The sequence below is a fragment of the Mustelus asterias genome, unplaced genomic scaffold (genome assembly GCF_964213995.1).
Source record: "Mustelus asterias unplaced genomic scaffold, sMusAst1.hap1.1 HAP1_SCAFFOLD_1291, whole genome shotgun sequence".
NCBI classification, from domain to species: domain Eukaryota; kingdom Metazoa; phylum Chordata; class Chondrichthyes; order Carcharhiniformes; family Triakidae; genus Mustelus; species Mustelus asterias.
The window spans coordinates 2,875-22,161 of record NW_027591236.1 but is presented as its reverse complement, the minus strand read 5'-3'; the positions used below and the strand labels follow the sequence as shown (position 1 = coordinate 22,161).

At 53.1% G+C, this 19,287-nt stretch overlaps 1 protein-coding gene across 1 annotated transcript in view; it reads right to left on the bottom strand.

The window, feature by feature from the left end:
* Nucleotides 1-16,574, bottom strand: part of LOC144488109 (uncharacterized) — a 33,023-nt gene extending 16,449 nt beyond the window's left edge. The window contains exons 1-8 of the mRNA XM_078206130.1: nt 16,435-16,574; nt 14,136-14,285; nt 9,749-9,904; nt 3,665-7,016; nt 2,653-2,706; nt 2,322-2,355; nt 2,044-2,105; nt 1,023-1,809 (exon numbers count right to left, since the gene is read on the bottom strand). Coding sequence (XP_078062256.1) covers nt 1,023-1,809; nt 2,044-2,105; nt 2,322-2,355; nt 2,653-2,706; nt 3,665-7,016; nt 9,749-9,904; nt 14,136-14,285; nt 16,435-16,536 — 4,697 coding nt within the window. The 5' untranslated portion in view covers nt 16,537-16,574. The remainder of the gene's footprint in view (nt 1-1,022; nt 1,810-2,043; nt 2,106-2,321; nt 2,356-2,652; nt 2,707-3,664; nt 7,017-9,748; nt 9,905-14,135; nt 14,286-16,434) is intronic.
* Nucleotides 16,575-19,287: the final 2,713 nt, after the last annotated feature.

Below are 19,287 nucleotides of genomic sequence, written 5' to 3'. Positions count from 1 at the left end.
TATTGATCGCTGTACAAACTCATCTGGATCATTAATGCCCGAGGGAAGGAAATCTGCCATCCTTACCTGGTCTGGCCTGCATGTGACTCTAGAGCCACAGCAGTTTGGTTGACTCTCGGAAATGCCCACTACGCCACTCTATAAGACCATAAGACATAGGAACAGAAATAGGCCATTCAGCCATCAAGTCTGCTCCGCCATTCAATGAGATCAAGACTGATCTGATAGGCATCTACTTTGACTACTGGAGAGGGGCTCCTCCAGATACAGCAATGAAAACATGACACTCAGTTTGACGGTGAGAGATTTGGTTCCAAAACATGTCTTACATTTAAATAAGGGCAATGACAAGGGTAGGAATCAGAGTTAGTTACAATAAGACACAAGAAGCAGCGGCAGACATTTAAGGAGATATTTTGTCACTTTATAAAGATCTATTCTGTGAGAAATAAAGATACCATGAGAAGGATGCACCATCTGTGCTGGTAGAGAAAATTAAGGATGGTATCAAATTGAAAGAAAAGGTGTAGAATGGTGCAAAGATTAGCACTTTTAGCGGGTCTTTATAATTCTGTCCCCAGACAGCAGTGGGAGCTGGGTCACTGAATACATTGACGGCTGAGTTAGATCGATCCTTCACTGAGAAGGAGTCGAGCGTTATGGAGCGATAGGCAGGAAAATGGGAGTTAATATTATCGAGGGGTGGCGGAGGCTCAAAGGGCCTATTTCTATTTACGGTCTTACTCCAGATGGGACCTGCCCAGGGCTTTGTATAGTTGAAGCATGACTTTTACCCATTAGATTCTAGTCTCTGCACTGTTGGGATTCTATGATTCTATGATACAAAGGCCAGCATCCCATTTGCCTGAAATATTTTCTAAACCTGCTGATGATATTTGATGATCTGTTAACCTGAATCCCTTCAATCATTTGGATTGGTCAGTTCTGATATCAAATCACAAATATATATTTTAACACATTTAAGAGCTTGTTCAAGTGAAGAGTTTCCATTTAGATCTTACCGTCTCCTCTTCCGTACAGGGGAGTGGGAGCTGGACCGGGATGTGGAGCTGGAGGAGCTTGGATAGCGCTGTCGTCTGTAGCGAGGGGAGGTCCGAGTCCTTGAACAACGACGGGGAGAATCAAAGGGTTTGTCCCCCTCAGCCTCTCCATTCCTACAGGGGGATGGAGTCACACAACTGCCTCCCTTCAACTCCAGGCCAGCATCACATCCACCATTGCTTCTGTCCACGACAGCTGAACAGCTAACATGTTCGACACTCGCTGTTTCATTAGCAAGAGCGCTGGAGGACACCCCATCCTCCCACAGTGTTTCCTGGGAATCTGACATGCTCCCATCTCCGGCAGGATCAGACGCTTGCTGCTCTCCAGCTGTCAGACCCCGGGGAATGGGGCTCCAACATTGACCATCCCATGAGGTAATGGGTTTAATGGTAATACTTGCTTGGTGCTTAATATTCCAGCGGCAGGCAACATCTGGTTGGGCCATGACTGGCAGGCAGATGTGTGACGATGGCTGAGTGTCAACTCTGGGTAAACAGTATACGTGGTCCCCAAAGCCGAAGGAGGCAGTGAGCAGTGTCCCCGCTGCAGCCTGCACACTCTCACTGCTCAAACATTTTGTCCGATTATTCTGTGGCAGAGGCTTTGCTTCAATGAGCTTCACAGTTCTGAGTGGAGAGCCTGGTGAAGGCTCAGCTACTCCCTCTAACTTTCGCTTCCCTCGAAATGCCGCCGGGGTAAATGATTTCCAAACCTGCTGCGGTGGGGTTGCTGGAGGTGTCAAACCTGCAAAGACACTGATTATCATCAAAAGCAGCCAATCCTGTAAACCGTTCATTATCACCCCCCCCAGCTCCCCCCCACCCCAGCTTTCCACTCACCCCCAATCCTCCCCCCTACCCCAATCCCCACCCCAGCTTTCCACTCACCCCCAATCCTCAACCCAAGCACCAACACGACCCCCAGCCAGAGCTCACCAGCTGGTTGCGCTTTTTCCTATTGGGTGGTTTTGGGACTCACCTGCCGTACTCGCCAATTCCGCCCCAAATACCCAATCAAATCGTTTTCTCTCCTCCTCCGACCTGAAAAGACAAACACGATTCAGAGAATTGCCAGGAGAGAATGGAGTCACATCCCAGGGACCCCCATCCACTCAAACCTGGGAGAATATCTCCCTCCCACACCCAAGCTGCAGGAACACTTTTCTCTCTCAGCACAAGGACACCCCCCCCACCATCAAAGAGACTGAAGCTGCAGCAAGGACCGACTGCTGCCTCTCCCGCTGGGAATGTACTCACCCCGTGCGGTTTCCTGACGACACTTCCTTAGTCACTGGAAAGGGAAAAAAATAAATCAGACCAGCCAATCACTCACCGACTCCACACACAGCTCGAAGCCACCAATCAGCCCAGCCCCACACTGCTCCACTCACCACTCTCAGCCCCGCCTGCCACCCCCCGCCCACCTACCTGCCACCCATCCACCCGCCACCCAACCCCCCCCACCCACTGTCTACTCCCCCCCCCACCATCTCCCCCCCCCCCCCACACCCACTGCCCACTCCCCAACTGCCTGCCACTCGCAGCTCACCCCAGTAGCCACAGCCCCCACCACAGAAACACTCCTCACCTGCAGTCACTTCAAACTGTTCCAACAAACTCATCAGATCAGCTGCCTCGATACCTGGTGGGAGTGGGGGAGAGAAACTATCAGTGAGCAGACATTACAACAGCTAATGCACCCACCTCCCCTCATGGACCTCTGTCTCTGCCCCCAGCGCACAGTCCTCCACCAACAGCCTCCCCATAAAATCCTCGATCCCAAACAGCTGGAAAGCACAAGTTACAAAGCACCAACAGGACAGGAGACAGGGGCCTGGGCCTCTGTCCCCCGCCCTGAGCCTCCCAAAAGCAGCATTGCAAACCAGGGATTCCTGCTCTTTGATTTCAAACATTAGCTGGAATTCCCAATTCTGAACCTGACTGGAGCTGGCAGTGTTACTGGCACCAACATAAAGAGGGTATAATTAGTGTAAAGTCTGTGTGTAATTAGTGTCTAGAGGCAGAGCCCTGGCAATACTCTGTGCAACCACAGAGGAATGTCACGTTAAACTATAATTTGTGAACAGTGGGTTAAGGGATAAAACTTACCAAAAGACTGTTTCTCCAGGCTTCAGTGAGCTGGAGGTTCAGTTCTGTCATCACCAAACCTCAAACCAGATTCATGATTTAACGGCAGGACCAACAGACCAGAGACCCTAGGAGTTACTTATTGAACAGACCAACATCTGCCAACTCAAGATGGCTAAATCTAACTGTTCTTAGTGCCTGTGACGGGGATCGTGAAATACATTTGATAAAAGTGTGAATGCACACTGGGTCCAGCTGTAAGGTGGACGGCCAGGTAGGTGGCTGCAGCAGTCCTCACATTAAGGATAAGTATTTGTTGAGGTAGAGCCTGGCAAAGAGGTCATGCCTCTGCCCACCCAAGCCAAGGTAGAAGTCACTCCACGGGGATTTCACACCGTAGATGATTCAGGCTTGGATGGAACCCAAGACAAACACGACTGATTGGGATGTGCGCTCCGCAGACATTTGCAAACTTTTAGTCACTCTCAGCCTGTTAGCCACAATTTACATACCTTTGGGGATGTCCTTTGCACTCCTCTCCTCCACAGAGGAGCTCATTGTGCCCTGTGCAGCCTGCTCCTGTGCCAGGGTCACCCGGGATGAGGGAAGCAGCTCCAAAGGTGCAGATTTGAGTGATGGAGTCTGCACTGCTGATGTCTGGTCAGGTTCAGTCTGCAACACGTCTTTCAGCGGATTTGGAATCTCTTTCTCTATGACAGCACTGCACATCCCGACTGAATCCAGAGGGCCTGAGACTGCAGCTACTGCTGAGGAGCTCTCTGGAGCTACCTGGATCAGAGTGGGTGGGCTGGAGGCCGCTGGAGGTTGCACACAAGGTGTCTGGACTGGTTGAGACTGCAGGGGTAGGATCCGGCTCTTGGCCAGCGAGTTCAAGTCCTCTTGGAGCACTGGAGAAATGGCCACTTCCTGCTGTGTCCTTAACTGAAACTCACACGGCTGCTCTTGGGTTACACAGTCAGACGGAGCCAGGGTGCAGGCAGGAATATTCGGGGAATGGGTAGGTGGGGTCGGGGTAGGAATATTGGGGGATTGGGTGAGTGGAGTCAAGGTCTGGGCAGGAATATTCGGGGAATGGGTGGGTGGGGTCGGGATCAGGGCAGGAATATTCAGGGAATGGGTGGGTGGGGTCTGGGTCGGGGCAGGAATATTCGGGGAATGGGTGGGTGGGGCCTGGGCAGGAATATTTGGAGACTGGGTGGGTGGGGTCTGGGTCGGAATATTCGGAGACTGGATGGGTGGGGTCTGGGCAGGAATATTCGGGGAATGGGTGGGTGGGGTCTGGGTCGGGGCAGGAATATTCGGGGAATGGGTGGGTGGGGTCTGGGCAGGAATATTCGGGGAATGGGTGGGTGGGGTCTGGGTCGGAATATTCGGAGACTGGATGGGTGGGGTCTGGGCAGGAATATTCGGAGACTGGATGGGTGGGGTCTGGGCAGGAATATTCGGGGAATGGGTGGGTGGGGTCGGGGTAGGAATATTCAGAGACTGGATGGGTGGGGTCTGGGTCGGTGCAGGAATATTCGGGGAATGGGTGGGTGGGGCCTGGGTCGGGGCAGGAATATTCAGAGACTGGATGGGTGGGGCCTGGGTCGGTGCAGGAATATTCGGGGAATGGGTGGGTGGGGCCTGGGTCGGGGCAGGAATATTCGGAGACTGGATGGGTGGGGTCTGGGTCGGGGCAGGAATATTCGGAGACTGGATGGGTGGGGCCTGGGTCGGGGCAGGAATATTCAGAGACTGGATGGGTGGGGCCTGGGTCGGTGCAGGAATATTCGGGGAATGGGTGGGTGGGGTCTGGGTCGGGGCAGGAATATTCGGAGAATGGATGGGTGGGGCCTGGGTCGGGGCAGGAATATTCGGAGACTGGATGGGTGGGGCCTGGGTCGGGGCAGGAATATTCGGAGACTGGATGGGTGGGGCCTGGGTCGGGGCAGGAATATTCGGAGACTGGATGGGTGGGGCCTGGGTCGGGGCAGGAATATTCGGAGACTGGGTGGGTGGGGCCTGGGTCAGGGCAGGAATATTCGGAGACTGGATGGGTGGGACTAGTATTCGAGGTGCAGCCAGGGCCTGCACAGGCTGGGGTAAAATGGGAGGGGTCAGGGTCCGGGCGGGAGCAGCCATAGACTGTCCATTATGCCCCTTGCCCTGTCTGAGCATGTACCCAGTGGGTTCCAGTGGCAAAACGCTGAGCTCCCCATGGACAATGGACTGAATTGGCACAACAGGCCACGCGTTCTTGCAGCCGGGGTCACTGCTCCGTGGTTCCTCGAGTGCAGAGCAGACACGCTCCTGTTTCCGCTGCTGGAGTCGGAGTCGATACTGCTGGAGACTGATTGGTCGCAGTCTGGGTTCACTGCTGGTGGTTTCAAGGACTGCGGGAGATGGCGTGTCACAGACAGGCAATGGTGACATGGGGGCGGGCTCGGCCGCCCGGGGGGCGGGGGCAGGGGCGGGCTCGGCCGCCCGGGGGGCGGGCTCGGCCGCCCGGGGGGCGGGCACCCGGGGGGTGGGGGCAGGGGCGGGCTCGGCCACCCGGGGGGTGGGGGCAGGGGCGGGCTCGGCCGCCCGGGGGGCGGGGGCAGGGGCGGGCTCGGCCGCCCGGGGGGCGGGCACCCGGGGGGTGGGGGCAGGGCCGGGCTCGGCCGCCCGGGGGGCGGGGGCAGGGGCGGGCTCGGCCGCCCGGGGGGCGGGGGCAGGGCCGGGCTCGGCCGCCCTGGCACTGGGAATATTGGTCTGTGTTTGCTCAGGGTGTGTGGCCTGTTTTGCAGTCGTCTCTCCAGGCCCCGGATGGGGCTCTCTTGTTTCTCCCTGTGCCTGGGGAAAGCTCAAGCCTCTTGATGTGGGCTGGAGCTCCGATGATGGCAGCTTCCTCAGGCTCTGTCCAATGTTGGTCTCTGAAGGCTGCTGCCAACTCTCTCTCCCGGCAGCAGCTCTCCCTCTGGTTTGGATTCTCTTCACAGCCAGTTCCACCTCTCCTCCCTGCTGGGCTGGAAGCCTGGATTCTTGTGCAGTTGGAGCCACACTCTCCTGGTTCCTATCTGCTTGTTGTGACTGTGCCTCACTGCAGGTTTTCCTCTTGTTTTCTGCTGTTTGAAGGCGTGTCTGGAGGCTGCAGTGTTCACTTGCTCTTTCAGCAACGTCTTGCTGTTCTCCACTAACCGGCATTGCGGTAGGTTTGGCTGTTTTCCGGGGTCGTCCTCTCCTCCTCACGGTGACTGGGGATTTCTCCTGATGCTCTGCTGGGGGAGGCAAGACTTCCTGTTGCTCTGAGGTTTGTGGCAGGTTTTCTGGGCCAGAGTTTTTGGTCAGTACAGACTCTTCACCAGTAACCAGCCCCGTGCCATTCTCACCCATTGATTCCACCTGGCATTCACCGTTCTCACACAGCACCATGGGTAGCTCCAGATCCTGTAGCTCACCGTCCTGGACCAGCTGAACCTCAAGCTCAATCACATTGCCTGCCGAGTCTGCGTCTGTCCCCGGGTATAAGAGCCCAGTGGGCACACAGTAAGGCCCGATATACTTGACCAGATCCGACAGTGATACATGCTCACATGGGAAACTGGACCCAATGACAAGTGTTACATTGCTCTCTAACCCAGCTGCACTGAGCTGTTCGGCTGTTTCCAAGTGCAGCATTTCACTGCCGGACTCCGATGCACCCTGTCTGTTACTGGTCAGAACCTCTTCTTCCTTGCCTTCACTGTCGCTACCCTGCTGGGAAATCTCTCCAAAGCCTCTGTTTGCCAGCTTCTCTGATCCCCACCGTTTCTTAGCAGCTGGGATCACGTGACCAAAAGGTTCCTTCCCCAAATCCGGAAGCACGGCATACGACTCAACCTGTGAGAGAACGACAGAGTGAGAGGGAGCCGCAGCCCTGAGCACAAAAAACAGCTGAATACAAGAGAGAGTTACTGATTCACTGTGCGTAAATGGTGAGACTGGAAACTGTGGAAATATACAATGATTCAGATGAAGTACAGAAATCGGAGCTAGTGCAGAGGTATAAAAAATCATCAGAAAGGTTCATGGAATGTTGGCCTTCACCTCAAGGGGCCTGGAACACAAAGGTGAGGAAGCCATTCTGTAATAGCGAGCCTTGCTCAAACCTCATCTGGAGTGAACTGTTCAGTTCATGGGATCACACTTCTGGAAGGTGGCGTTGTAACGGGTGCAGCACAGATTGGCAGTGCAATAGGGACGTAGTTTCACCACAATGATTTCAGGGTTTACATGGTACTTAGAGTTTGCATTCCCTTCAGTTTAGAATGTTAAGCGTGATCAAATTGAAGTGTTTAAAATGATTTGAGGATTCAATCAGTTATAAACTGAAAAACTATCTACTCCTGACCAGAAATTGAAAATGAGTTGACACAACATGAAAACGAGTGGAGAATTCAAATCTAGAGTCCTTTCACCACACAAAGCATGGGAAAATCTGGGAAATTCTCTCCCCAAAGAGTTGTGGACACCAGCAGCGAATTGGAGCTTTCAGGATGGAGATGGATCAGTTTTTTTTGGAAGAAAGTTAAAGTTTCTCTCGTCACAGAGACTGGCAGACTGCTGAGCACTTCCGGCACTTTCTGTTCTTGTTTCACATTTCCAGCATCACCATTACTTGTGCATTTTTTTGTTGGTAAAATCAGGTGAAATGGAGCAAACACAGAATTCACTCATCAACCCCGATATAACTAGTCAGATAAGAGGCTGAATTCATCGCCACTTTCCTGATAACCAGAAAGCTTTCACAACTGAGACCACACTCTCACCCGTTACTCACTCCCTCCCCCCTTTCACCCCAGTCAGCCCCTCCCAGCCTCCCCCGCTCGCCCCCCCCCAGCCCTCCCACCCCCAGCCCCCTCCCGCCCTCCCCCCCAGCCCCCTCCCGTCCCCCCCCACCCCCCTCCCCCATCTGTCCTTCCCCCCTCGCACCCCCGTCAGTTAGCCCTCTGCCCCTCCAGTCAGCCTCACCCCCCTCCACAGTCAGTCAGCCTCACCCCCCTCCACAGTCAGTCAGCCTCTGGCTCTGATCTTCAGGTCGTCGTTGGCCTCTGGTATAGTACCAGAAGATTGGAGGTTAGCGAATGTTGTCCCATTGTTTAAGAAGGGGAACAGAGACTTCCCCGGGAATTATAGACCGGTGAGTCTCACTTCTGTTGTCGGCAAGATGTTGGAAAAAATTATAAGGGATAGGATTTATAGTTATTTGGAGAGTAATGAATTGATAGGTGATAGTCAGCATGGTTTTGTGGCAGGTAGGTCGTGCCTTACTAACCTTATTGAGTTTTTTGAGAAAGTGACCAAGGAGGTGGATGGGGGCAGGGCAGTGGACGTGGTATATATGGATTTTAGTAAGGCGTTTGATAAGGTTCACCATGGTAGGCTTCTGCAGAAAATGCAGATGTATGGGATTGGGGGTGATCTAGGAAATTGGATCAGGAATTGGCTAGCGGATAGGAAACAGAGGGTGGTGGTTGATAGTAAATATTCATCATGGAGTGCGGTTACAAGTGGTGTACCTCAGGGATCTGTTTTGGGGCCACTGCTGTTTGTAATATTTATTAATGATCTGGATGAGGGTATAGTTGGGTGGATTAGCAAATTTGCTGATGACACCAAAGTCGGTGGTGTGGTAGACAGTGAGGAAGGGTGTCGTAGTTTGCAGGAAGACTTAGACAGGTTGCAAAGTTGGGCCGAGAGGTGGCGGATGGAGTTTAATGCGGAGAAGTGTGAGGTAATTCACTTTGGTAGGAATAACAGATGTGTTGAGTATAGGGCTAACGGGAGGACTTTGAATAGTGTGGAGGAGCAGAGGGATCTAGGTATATGTGTGCATAGATCCCTGAAAGTTGGGAATCAAGTAGATAAGGTTGTTAAGAAGGCATATGGTGTCTTGGCGTTTATTGGTAGGGGGATTGAATTTAGGAGTCGTAGCGTTATGTTGCAACTGTACACAACTCTGGTGCGGCCGCACTTGGAGTACTGTGTGCAGTTCTGGTCCCCACATTACAGGAAGGATGTGGAGGCTTTGGAGAGGGTGCAGAGGAGGTTTACCAGGATGTTGCCTGGTATGGAGGGGAGATCCTATGAGGAGAGGCTGAGGGATTTGGGATTGTTTTCGCTGGAAAGGCGGCGGCTAAGAGGGGATCTTATTGAAACATATAAGATGATTAGAGGTTTAGATAGGGTGGATAGTGATAGCCTTTTTCCTCTGATGGAGAAATCCAGCACGAGGGGGCATGGCTTTAAATTGAGGGGGGGTAGTTATAGAACCGATGTCAGGGGTAGGTTCTTTACCCAGAGGGTGGTGAGGGATTGGAATGCCCTGCCAGCATCAGTAGTAAATGCGCCTAGTTTGGGGGCGTTTAAGAGATCCGTAGATAGGTTCATGGACGAAAAGAAATTGGTTTAGGTTGGAGGGTCACAGTTTTTTTTTTTTTTAACTGGTCGGTGCAACATCGTGGGCCGAAGGGCCTGTTCTGCGCTGTAATGTTCTATGTTCTATGTTCCACCACAGCCAGGGAATCAGCATCTCACAGCCCTGACACCGAACAGCAGTTATCCTTACTTACCAGAGAGCCATCCTGCCCAGCCTTTGGTAAAGCAAATATCTCTGAGTCGGGAATGGAATCGAAGGGAGAAGCATTTTCATCGTCGAAGGTATCCAGTATCTCGGTCAGGGCTGTCAGCAGCGTTGCTTCATTCTCCTCATCCAGATGGGATTTATTCTGGAAACAGATCAGTTCCAATATCAGACAGGAAGTGCTGAGCTAATGGGAGTCAAAACCAGCTCGGTGTGAATGAACCAAGGGGCAAAACCACAAGTAAATGGATAGTCACAACACACCAGAACTAGAACTAGGGGGCATGGCCTCAAAATAAGGGGCAGCAGATTTAGAACTGAGTTGAGGAGGAACTTCTTCACCTGAAGGGTTGTGAATCTGTGGAATTCACTGCCCTCATTGAATGTTTTTAAGGCAAGAATAGATTTTTGAACAGTAAAGGAATTAAGGGTTATGGTGAGCGGGCGGGTAAGTGGAGTTGAGTCCACAAAAAGATCAGCCATGATCTTATTGAATGGCGGGGCAGGCTCGAGGGGCCGGATGCCCTACTCCTGCTCCTAGTTCTTATGTACCAGGATTCCATCACTCAGGAATGAACAGCTCAGACCAGCTAGAAAAAGCAGCATTGGACTCCACCTGATAGCACCAGAGGGCACCCGAAAAGGGAGCGGGTTGGTGAAGCACCAGAGGAGAGGAAGGTGCTCCCTCAGACACATCTACATGCCAGATGCAGCATAATGTGGATAAATGTGAAGTCAGAGGTTTACAGCATGGAAACAGGCCCTTCGGCCCAACTTGTCCATCCCGCCCTTAAAAACCCCTAAGCGAATCCCAATTGCCCACATCCCTCTAAACCCATCGTACCCATGTAACTGTCTAAATGCTTTTTAAAAGACAAACTTGTACCCACCTCTACTACTACCTCTGGCAGCTCGTTCCAGACACTCACCCTCTGTGTGAAAAAATTGCCCCTCTGGACACTCTGTATCTCTCCCCTCTCACCTTAAACCTATGCCCTCTGGTTTTAGACTCCCCTACCTTTGGGAATCTACCTTATCTATGCCCCTCATTATTTTATAGACCTCTATAAGATCACCCCTCAGCCTCCTACGCTCCAGAGAAAAAGGTCCCAGTCTATCCAGCCTCTCCTTATAGCCCAAACCTCTACGTGGTCCATATCCCTCTATTCTCTGCCTATTCATGTATCTATCCAGATGCCTCTTGAACGTTGTTATAGACTCTGATTCCACCACCTCCTCCGACAGTGTATTCCAGGCATTCACCACCCTGTGTGAGGAAAAACTTGCCCCTTACATCTCTTTTAAACTTTCCCCCTCTCACTCACAATCTATGCCCCTGAGTAATTGACCCTGGAAAAAAGACTATCAATTCTATCCATGCCTTCATCTTGTAAACCTCGATCAGGTCTCCCCTCATCCTCCAACGCTCCAATGAAAACAATCCAAGTTTTTTGATTTGAATTATTATTGTCACATGTATTAACATAGAGTGAAAAGTGTTGTTTCTTGCATGTTATACAGACAAAGCATACCATTCATAGAGAAGGAAACAAGAGAGTGCAGAATGTAGTGTTACAGTCATAGCTAGGATGTAGGGAAAGATCAACTTAATGCAAGATAAGTCCATTCAAAAGTCTGACAGCAGCAGGGAAGAAGCTGTTCTTGAGTCGGTTGGTACGTGACCTCAGACTTTTGTATCTTTTTCCCGAAGGAAGAAGGTGGAAGAGAGAATGTCTGGGGTGCGTGGGATCCTTAATTATGCTGGCTGCTTTGCCGAGGCAGCGGGAAGCGTAGACAGAGTCAATGGATGGGAGGCTGGTTTGCGTGATGGATTGGGCTACATTCACGACCTTTTGTAGTTCCTTGTGGTCTTGGGCAGAGCAGGAGCCATACCAAGCTGTGATACAGCCAGAAAGAATGCTTTCTATGGTGCATAAGAAGAGTAAAAGGATGAGACGTGAAGGAATAGGGCCTATAAAAGGTGAAGGCGGGAAAGTCTGTACGGAGCCAATAGAAATGGCAGAGGTGCTTAATGAGTATTTTGCCTCTGTTTTCACAGAGGAGAAGGACCTGGGTGGATGTACTGCGGGCTTGCGGTGGACTGAAAAGATTGAGTATGTGGACTTTAAGAAAGAGGTTGTGCTGGAATCTTTGAATGGCATCAAGATAGATAAGTCACCGGGTCCGGATGGGATGTACCGCAGGTTACTGTGGGAGGCGAGGGAAGAGATTGCAGAGCCTCTGGCAATGATCTTTGCGTTGTCGATGGAGACGGGAGAGGTGCCGGAGGATTGCGGATGTGGTTCCTATTTTCAAGAAGGGGACTAGGGATAGCGCAGGAAATTACCGACCGGTGAGTCTAACCTCAGTGGTTGGTAAGCTGATGGAGAAGATCCTGAGGGACAAGATTTATGAGCATTTAGAGAGGTTGAGTATGCTGAAGAATACTCAGCATGGCTTTGTCAAAGGCAGATCGTGCCTTACGAGCCTGGTGGAGTTCTTCGAAAATGTAACTAAACACATTGACGAAGGGAAAGCGGTAGATGTGGTTTATATGGATTTTAGCAAGGCGTTTGACAAGGTCCCCCATGCAAGGCTTCTAGAAAAAGTGAGAGGGCATGGGATCCAAGGGGCTGCTGCCCAGTGGATCCAGAACTGGCTTGCCCAAAGGAGGCAGAGAGTGGGTATAGATAGATCTTTTTCTAAATGGAGCTCGGTCACCAGTGGTGTGCCCCAGGGATCTGTTCTGGGACCCTTGCTGTTTGTCATTTTCATAAATGACCTGGATGAGGAAGTGGAGGGATGGGTTGGTAAGTTTTCTGACGACAGGAAGATTGGTGGGGTTGTGGATAGTCTGGAGGGATGTCAGAAGTTACAGAGGGACATAGATAGGATGCAAGACTGGGTGGAGAAGTGGCAAATGGACTTCAACCCGGATAAATGTGTAGTGGTACATTTTGGCAGGTCAAATGGGATGAAGGAGTACAATATAAAGGGAAAGACTCTTAGTACTGTAGAGGATCAGAAGAATCTTGGGGTCCGGGTCCATAGGACTCTAAAATCGGCCCCGCAGGTGGAGGAGGTGGTGGTTAAGGCGGCGTGCTGGCCTTTATCAATCGAGGGTGGTGGGTGAGTGGAATCGGCTGCCGTCAGTGGTGGTGGAGGCAAACTCAATAGGGTCTTTTAAGAGACCCCTGGATGAGTACATGGGATTTAATAGGATGGAGGGTTATCGGTAGGCCTAGAAGGTAGGGATATGTTCGGCACAACTTGTGGAGCCGAAGGGCCTGTTTTGTGCTGTAGTTTTTCTATGTTTCTGATGGAGAATATGTCATTTTCATAAATGACCTGGATGAGGAAGTGGAGGGATGGGTTGGTAAGTTTGCCAACGACACGAAGGTTGGTGGTGTTGTGGATAGGTTGGAGGGATGTCAGAAGCTGCAGCGGGACATAGATAGGATGCAAGACTGGGCGGAGAAGTGGCAGATGGACTTCAACCTGGATAAACGTGTAGTGGTCCATTTTGGCAAGTCAAATGGGATGAAGGAGTATAATATCAAGGGTAAGACTCTTAGCAGTGTAGAGGATCAGAAGGACTTGGGGTCCGGGTCCATAGGACTGTTAAATCGGCCTCACAGGTAGAGGAGGTGGTTAAGAAGGCGTATGCTGTGCTGGCCTTTATCAATCGAGGGATTGAGTTTAGGAGTCCGGGGATAATGATGCAGCTATATAAGACCCTCGTCAAACCCCACTTGGAGTACTGTGCTCAGTTCTGGTCGCCTCATTACAGGAGGGATGTGGAAATGATTGAAAGGGTGCAGAGAAGATTTACAAGGATGTTGCCTGGATTGGTTGGCATGCTCTATGAGGGTAGGCTGAGGGAGCTCGGTCTTTTCTCCTTGGAGAGACGAAGGATGAGAGGTGACCTGATAGAGGTGTACAAGATGTTGAGAGGTATAGATCAGGTGGATTCTCGGAGGCTTTTTCCCAGGGCTGAAATGGCTACTACGAGAGGACACAGGTTTAAGGTGCTGGGGAGTAGGTACAGAGGAGATGTCAGGGGTAAGTTTTTCACTCAGAGGGTGGTGGGTGAGTGGAATCGGCTGCCGTCAGTGGTGGTGGAGGCAAACTCGACAGGGTCTTTTAAGAGACTTCTGGATGAGTACATGGGACTTAATAGGATTGAGGATTATAGGTAAGCCTATATATAAGCCTAGGTAGGTAGGGACATGACCGGCGCAACTTGTGGGCCGAAGGGCCTGTTTGTGCTGTATCCTTTCTATGTTCTATGTCTGGCATGGAGTCAATGTGCCATTAACAGACACGGGGTCAGCTCGTGAAGATACATCAAGTAGAAAAGCGTCTGTTCAACCCACCTCTATTTGTGATGTATCCTCAATGATGGAGATTATGGACTGATCGATACAACTGGAAAAACTTCCCAAAATCTCTCCAGTGGTGCCCAGTTCTGTGATGGTGAGGTCAGTCAGGCTGGTAGATGAATGGTAATCCTGCAGATTGTCACCCTAAAGAGATTGTAAAGGAAGGAGAGCTGAGTATGGGCAAACAGATGGATTAACAGGCATGTTCTCACAATCCAAGAACAGACGCAGCAATAGTAACACGCTCTCTGTGTCTGCTACCTATAGCCTGAACTAGGTAACCCTCCCGTCAAACCCAGCCCCATTCCCACTTTCATTTTTCACTCACCGATTTCTCTGCCACAGATTTTTAAAAAGATTTTACATAGGATGGTTTTTGAACTTCAATGTCATCTGTTGTTTTTCTAACTGCTCCTGAAGGTGGTCGGCATTCTGGTGGTGGTTTGAAATGCAACATAGGTTTAGAAAGAAGGCATTTTGCCCCATTGCTCGACCCTTATGCAATGAAAATAGTCTCTGCCAACCCTGTCTGCTTTCCTCAATAACTTAAAAATATTGATCAAATCATCCCTTAACCTTATAAATTCCAGGAAATATAACTTTAGTCTGTGCAATTTTTTCCAGCGATTTAACTCTTGGGAATCCAGGAGTCAGTCCAGTAAATCTAAGGTGCACTTCCTCCAAGACCAATATAGTCAGAGCGCAGAAAAGGCCCTTTGGCCCATCGAGTCTGCACTGACAACAACTACCACTAAAGTCACACTAATCCCACTTTCCTGCACTTGGCCCATATTCTTAAATGTTATGATATTTCAAGTGCTCATCCAAATATTTTTTAAAGGTTGTAAGGTTTCCGGCCTCCATTACCTTCATTGGCAGTGCATTCCAGATTCCCACCATCCCAAGTGAAAAGGTTTTTTCACAAATCCCCTCAATCTCCTGCTTCTTACCCTCGTGATTGACCTCTCAACCAAGAACAGCTGCTTCCTACTCACCCTGTCCATACTCCTCAATCTTACACACCTAATCATGTCCCCCCTCAGCCTTCTCTGCTCTAAATAAAACAATCCAAGCCTATCTGGTCTCTCCTTATAGCACAAATGCTCCATCCCAGGCAACATCCTGGTGAACCTCCTCTGTAGCACTGCTTCCTCTGTACCATTACCACAGAAAGTACTTGAGGCAAAAGGGAAATGGGGGAGAGATGAAGATATTGAATTTGATGATCAGCCATGACCATAATGAATGATGGACCAGGCTCGAAGGGCTGAATGGCCCACTCCTGCTTCTAGTTTTGACGTACCCCTCTAGTGAGGTGACCAGAACTGCACACAGTACTCCAGCTGTGGCCTAACCAGCACTCTGTACAACTCCAACATTATCCCCTTGCTCCTATACTCTATACCACAACTGATGAAAGCAAGTTTCCCGTATGCCCCCAACTATCACATTCATGTGTTCCGCTGCATTAGGGATCTGTGAATAATTACCCCAAGATCCCTCTATTCCTGAACATCCTAGTGTCCTGACATTCATTAAATACTCCCTCGTCTTGTTACTTCCAAAGTGCATCACCTCGCACCTATCAGGGTTAACATGTCATTGATCTGCCCATCTGACCAAACCATCTGTATCTTCACGTAACCGACAAGCATCCTCTTCACTATTAACCACCCTATCTGCAAACTGTCATCTTCAAATTTCCTTACCATCCCTCCACATCATCATCATCCCCATCATTTATGTATCAAACAGAGAGGGGACTGGTCCCTGTGGGACACCCCGGCCTCCTAGCACCACCCTGTCCTGTTACTGAGCCACTTTCTGATCCATCTCGCCCGGTTTCCCAGCCGCATGTGCTTCAACCTTCTCAGGCAGTCCCCCATGAGGGACCTTCCATCCCAGAGCCGCTCACAATCCGCCGCTTCACCGAGAAGTTGCCGTGTCCTCCAGCGGCACCCTGCTCATTCTGACACGTGAACCATTTGCTGCCTCAGCCCCTGCAGCCTGTCACTGCGCCGCGCTCCGGACCCTCTCACAATGTGATGGGCGAGGAGCCAGACTATGGGCCGAATGGCCTCCGGCTGTGCCGGCTCCCCGCTCCCCGTCCCGCTGGCCGGCGCCATGTGGCGGCCCCGGCTCGACCCTGACCCGGCCCCATCCCCGGCTCCCACCCGCCGGCTCGGCCCCGCTCCCACGTGTCAGGCGCCGGCTCCGGGAGCCGGGCCCAGGCGGGAGGCCGGAGCCGGGACCTTTCCCCCCGGGCACTGGCGGATTCAGACAGCTTGCTGACCTGGAAGCGGAGCTGGGACCTCCCGCACGCGGTGCCGCGGGGCTCGGCCTCGGCCTCCCGGAGCTGCCGACTCCCCGCTCTCGCAGCCCGAGGCGCCGCCATCTGCAGCCGCTGACTCGGCCTGACTGGCTCCGCCCCCTGACCGCGACTTCCGCTTCCGCTCCCTCACCCCTAACCTCTCCCGCCTTGTCTGACGATCAACATGGGCGCCGCCATATTTCATCCTGGCATTCCTGGCTGCCAGTCTTTGTGCTCAACACCCAGATGCAATACCCCCTAACTCTAACCCCTCCCCCTGACTCTAACCCCTCCCCCTGACTCTAACCCCTCCCCCTAACTCTAACCCCTCCCCCTGACTCTAACCACTCCCCCTAACTCTAACCCCTCCCCCGAACTCTAACCACTCCCCCTAACTCTAACCCCTCCCCCGAACTCTAAACCCTCCCCCGAACTCTAACCACTCCCCCTTACTCTAACGCCACCCCCTAACTCTAACCCCTCCCCCTGACTCTAACACCTCCCCCTGACTCTAACCCCTCCCCCTGACTCTAACCCCTCCCCCTGACTCTAACCCCTCCCCCTGACTCTAACTCCTGCCCCCTGACTCTAACCCCTGCCCCTGACTCTAACCCCTCCCCCTGACTCTAACCCCTCCCCCTGACTCTAACTCCTGCCCCCTGACTCTAACCCCTGCCCCTGACTCTAACCCCTGCCCTCTGACTCTAATCCCTGCCCCCTGACTCTAACCCCTCCCCCTGACTCTAACCTTGCCCCTAACCCCTGCCCACCGACTCTAATCTTGCCCCTAACCCCTGCCCCCTGACTCTAACCCCTGCCCCCTGACTCTAACCCCTGCCCTCTGACTCTAATCCCTGCCCCCTGACTCTAACCCCTCCCCCTAACTCTAACCCCTCCCCCTGACTCTAACCTTGCCCCTAACCCCTGCCCACCGACTCTAATCTTGCCCCTAACCCCTGCCCCCTGACTCTAACCCCTGCCCCCTGACTCTAACCCCTGCCCCCTGCCCCTAACCCCTGCCCCTAACCCCTGCCCCCTGACTCTAACCCCTGCCCCCTGACTCTCACCCCTGACTCTAACCCCTGCCCCCTGACTCGAACCCCTGCCCCCTGACGCTAACCCCACCCCCTGACTCTAACCCCTGCCCCCTGACTCTAACCCCTCCCCCTGACTCTAACCCCTGCCCCCTGACTCTAACCCCTGCCGCCTGACTCTAACCCCACCCCCTGACTCTAACCCCTGCCCCCTGACTCTAACCCCTGCCCCCTGACTCGAACCCCTGCCCCCTGACTCTAACCCCACCCCCTGACTCTAACCCCTGCCCCCTGACTCTAACCCCTGCCCCTGACTCTAACCCCTGCCCCCTGACTCTAACCCCTGCCCCTAACCCCTGCCCCCTGACTCTAACCCCTGCCCCCTGACTCTAACCCCTGCCCCCTGACTCTAACCCCTGCCCCCTGACTCAAACCCCTCCCCCAGACTCGAACCCCTGCCCCCTGACTCTAACCCCTGCCCCCTGACTCTAACCCCTACCCCCTGACTCTAACCCCTGCCCCCTGACTCTAACCCCTGTCCCCTGACTCTAACACCTGCCCCCTGACTCTAACTCCTGCCCCCTGACTCTAACCCCTGCCCCTAACCCCTGCCCCCTGACTCTAACCCCTGCCCCCTGACTCTAACCCCTGCCCCCTGACTCTAACCGCTGCCCCCTGACTCAAACCCCTCCCCCGGACTCGAACCCCTGCCCCCTGACTCTAACCCCTGCCCCCAGACTCTAACCTCTGCCCCCGACTTTAACCCCTGCCCCCTGACTCTAACCCCTGCCCCTGACTCTAACTCCTGCCCCCTGACTCTAACCCCTCCCCCTGACTCTAACCCCTGCCCCCTGACTCTAACCCCTGCCCCTAACCCCTGCCCCCTGACTCCAACCCCTGCCCCCTGACTCTAACCCCTGCCCCCTGACTCTAACCCCTGCCCCCTGACTCAAACCCCTCCCCCAGACTCGAACCCCTGCCCCCTGACTCTAACCCCTGCCCCCTGACTCTAACCTCTGCCCCCGACTTTAACCCCTGCCCCCTGACTCTAACCCCTGCCCCCTGACTCTAACCCCTGCCCCTGACTCTAACCCCTGCCCCCTAACTCTAACCCCTGCCCCCTGACTCTAACCCCTGCCCCCTGACTCTAACCCCTGCCCCCTGACTCTAACCCCTGCCCCTAACCCCTGCCCCCTGACTCTAAGCCCTGCCCCCTGACTCTAACCCCTGCCCCCTGACTCTAACCCCCCCTGACTCTAACCCCTGCCCCCTGACTCTAACCCCCCCTGACTCTAACCCCTCCCCCTAACTCTAACCCCTCCCCCTAACTCTAACCCCTGCCCCCTGACTCTAACCCCTGCCCCCTGACTCTTACCCCTGCCCCCTGACTCTAACCCCGCCCCTGACTCTAACCACTGCCCCCTGACTCTAATTCCGCCCCCTGACTCTAACCCCTGCCCCTGACTCTAACGCCTGCTCCCTGACTCTTACCCCTGCCCCCGCCCCTAACCCCTGCCCCCTCACTCTAACCCCTGCCGCCTGACTCTAACCTCTGCCCCCGACTTTAACCCCTGCCCCCTGACTCAAACCCCTGCCCCTGACTCTAACCACTGCCCCCTGACTCTTACCCCTGCCGTGTGACACTAACCCCTGCCCCCTGACTCTAACCTCTGCCCCCTGACTCTTACCCCTGCTCCCTGACTCTAACCCCTGTCCCCGACTTTAACCCCTGCCCCCTGACTCTAACCCCTGCCCCCTGACTCTAACCCCTGCCCCCTGACTCTAACCCCTGCCCCCTGAC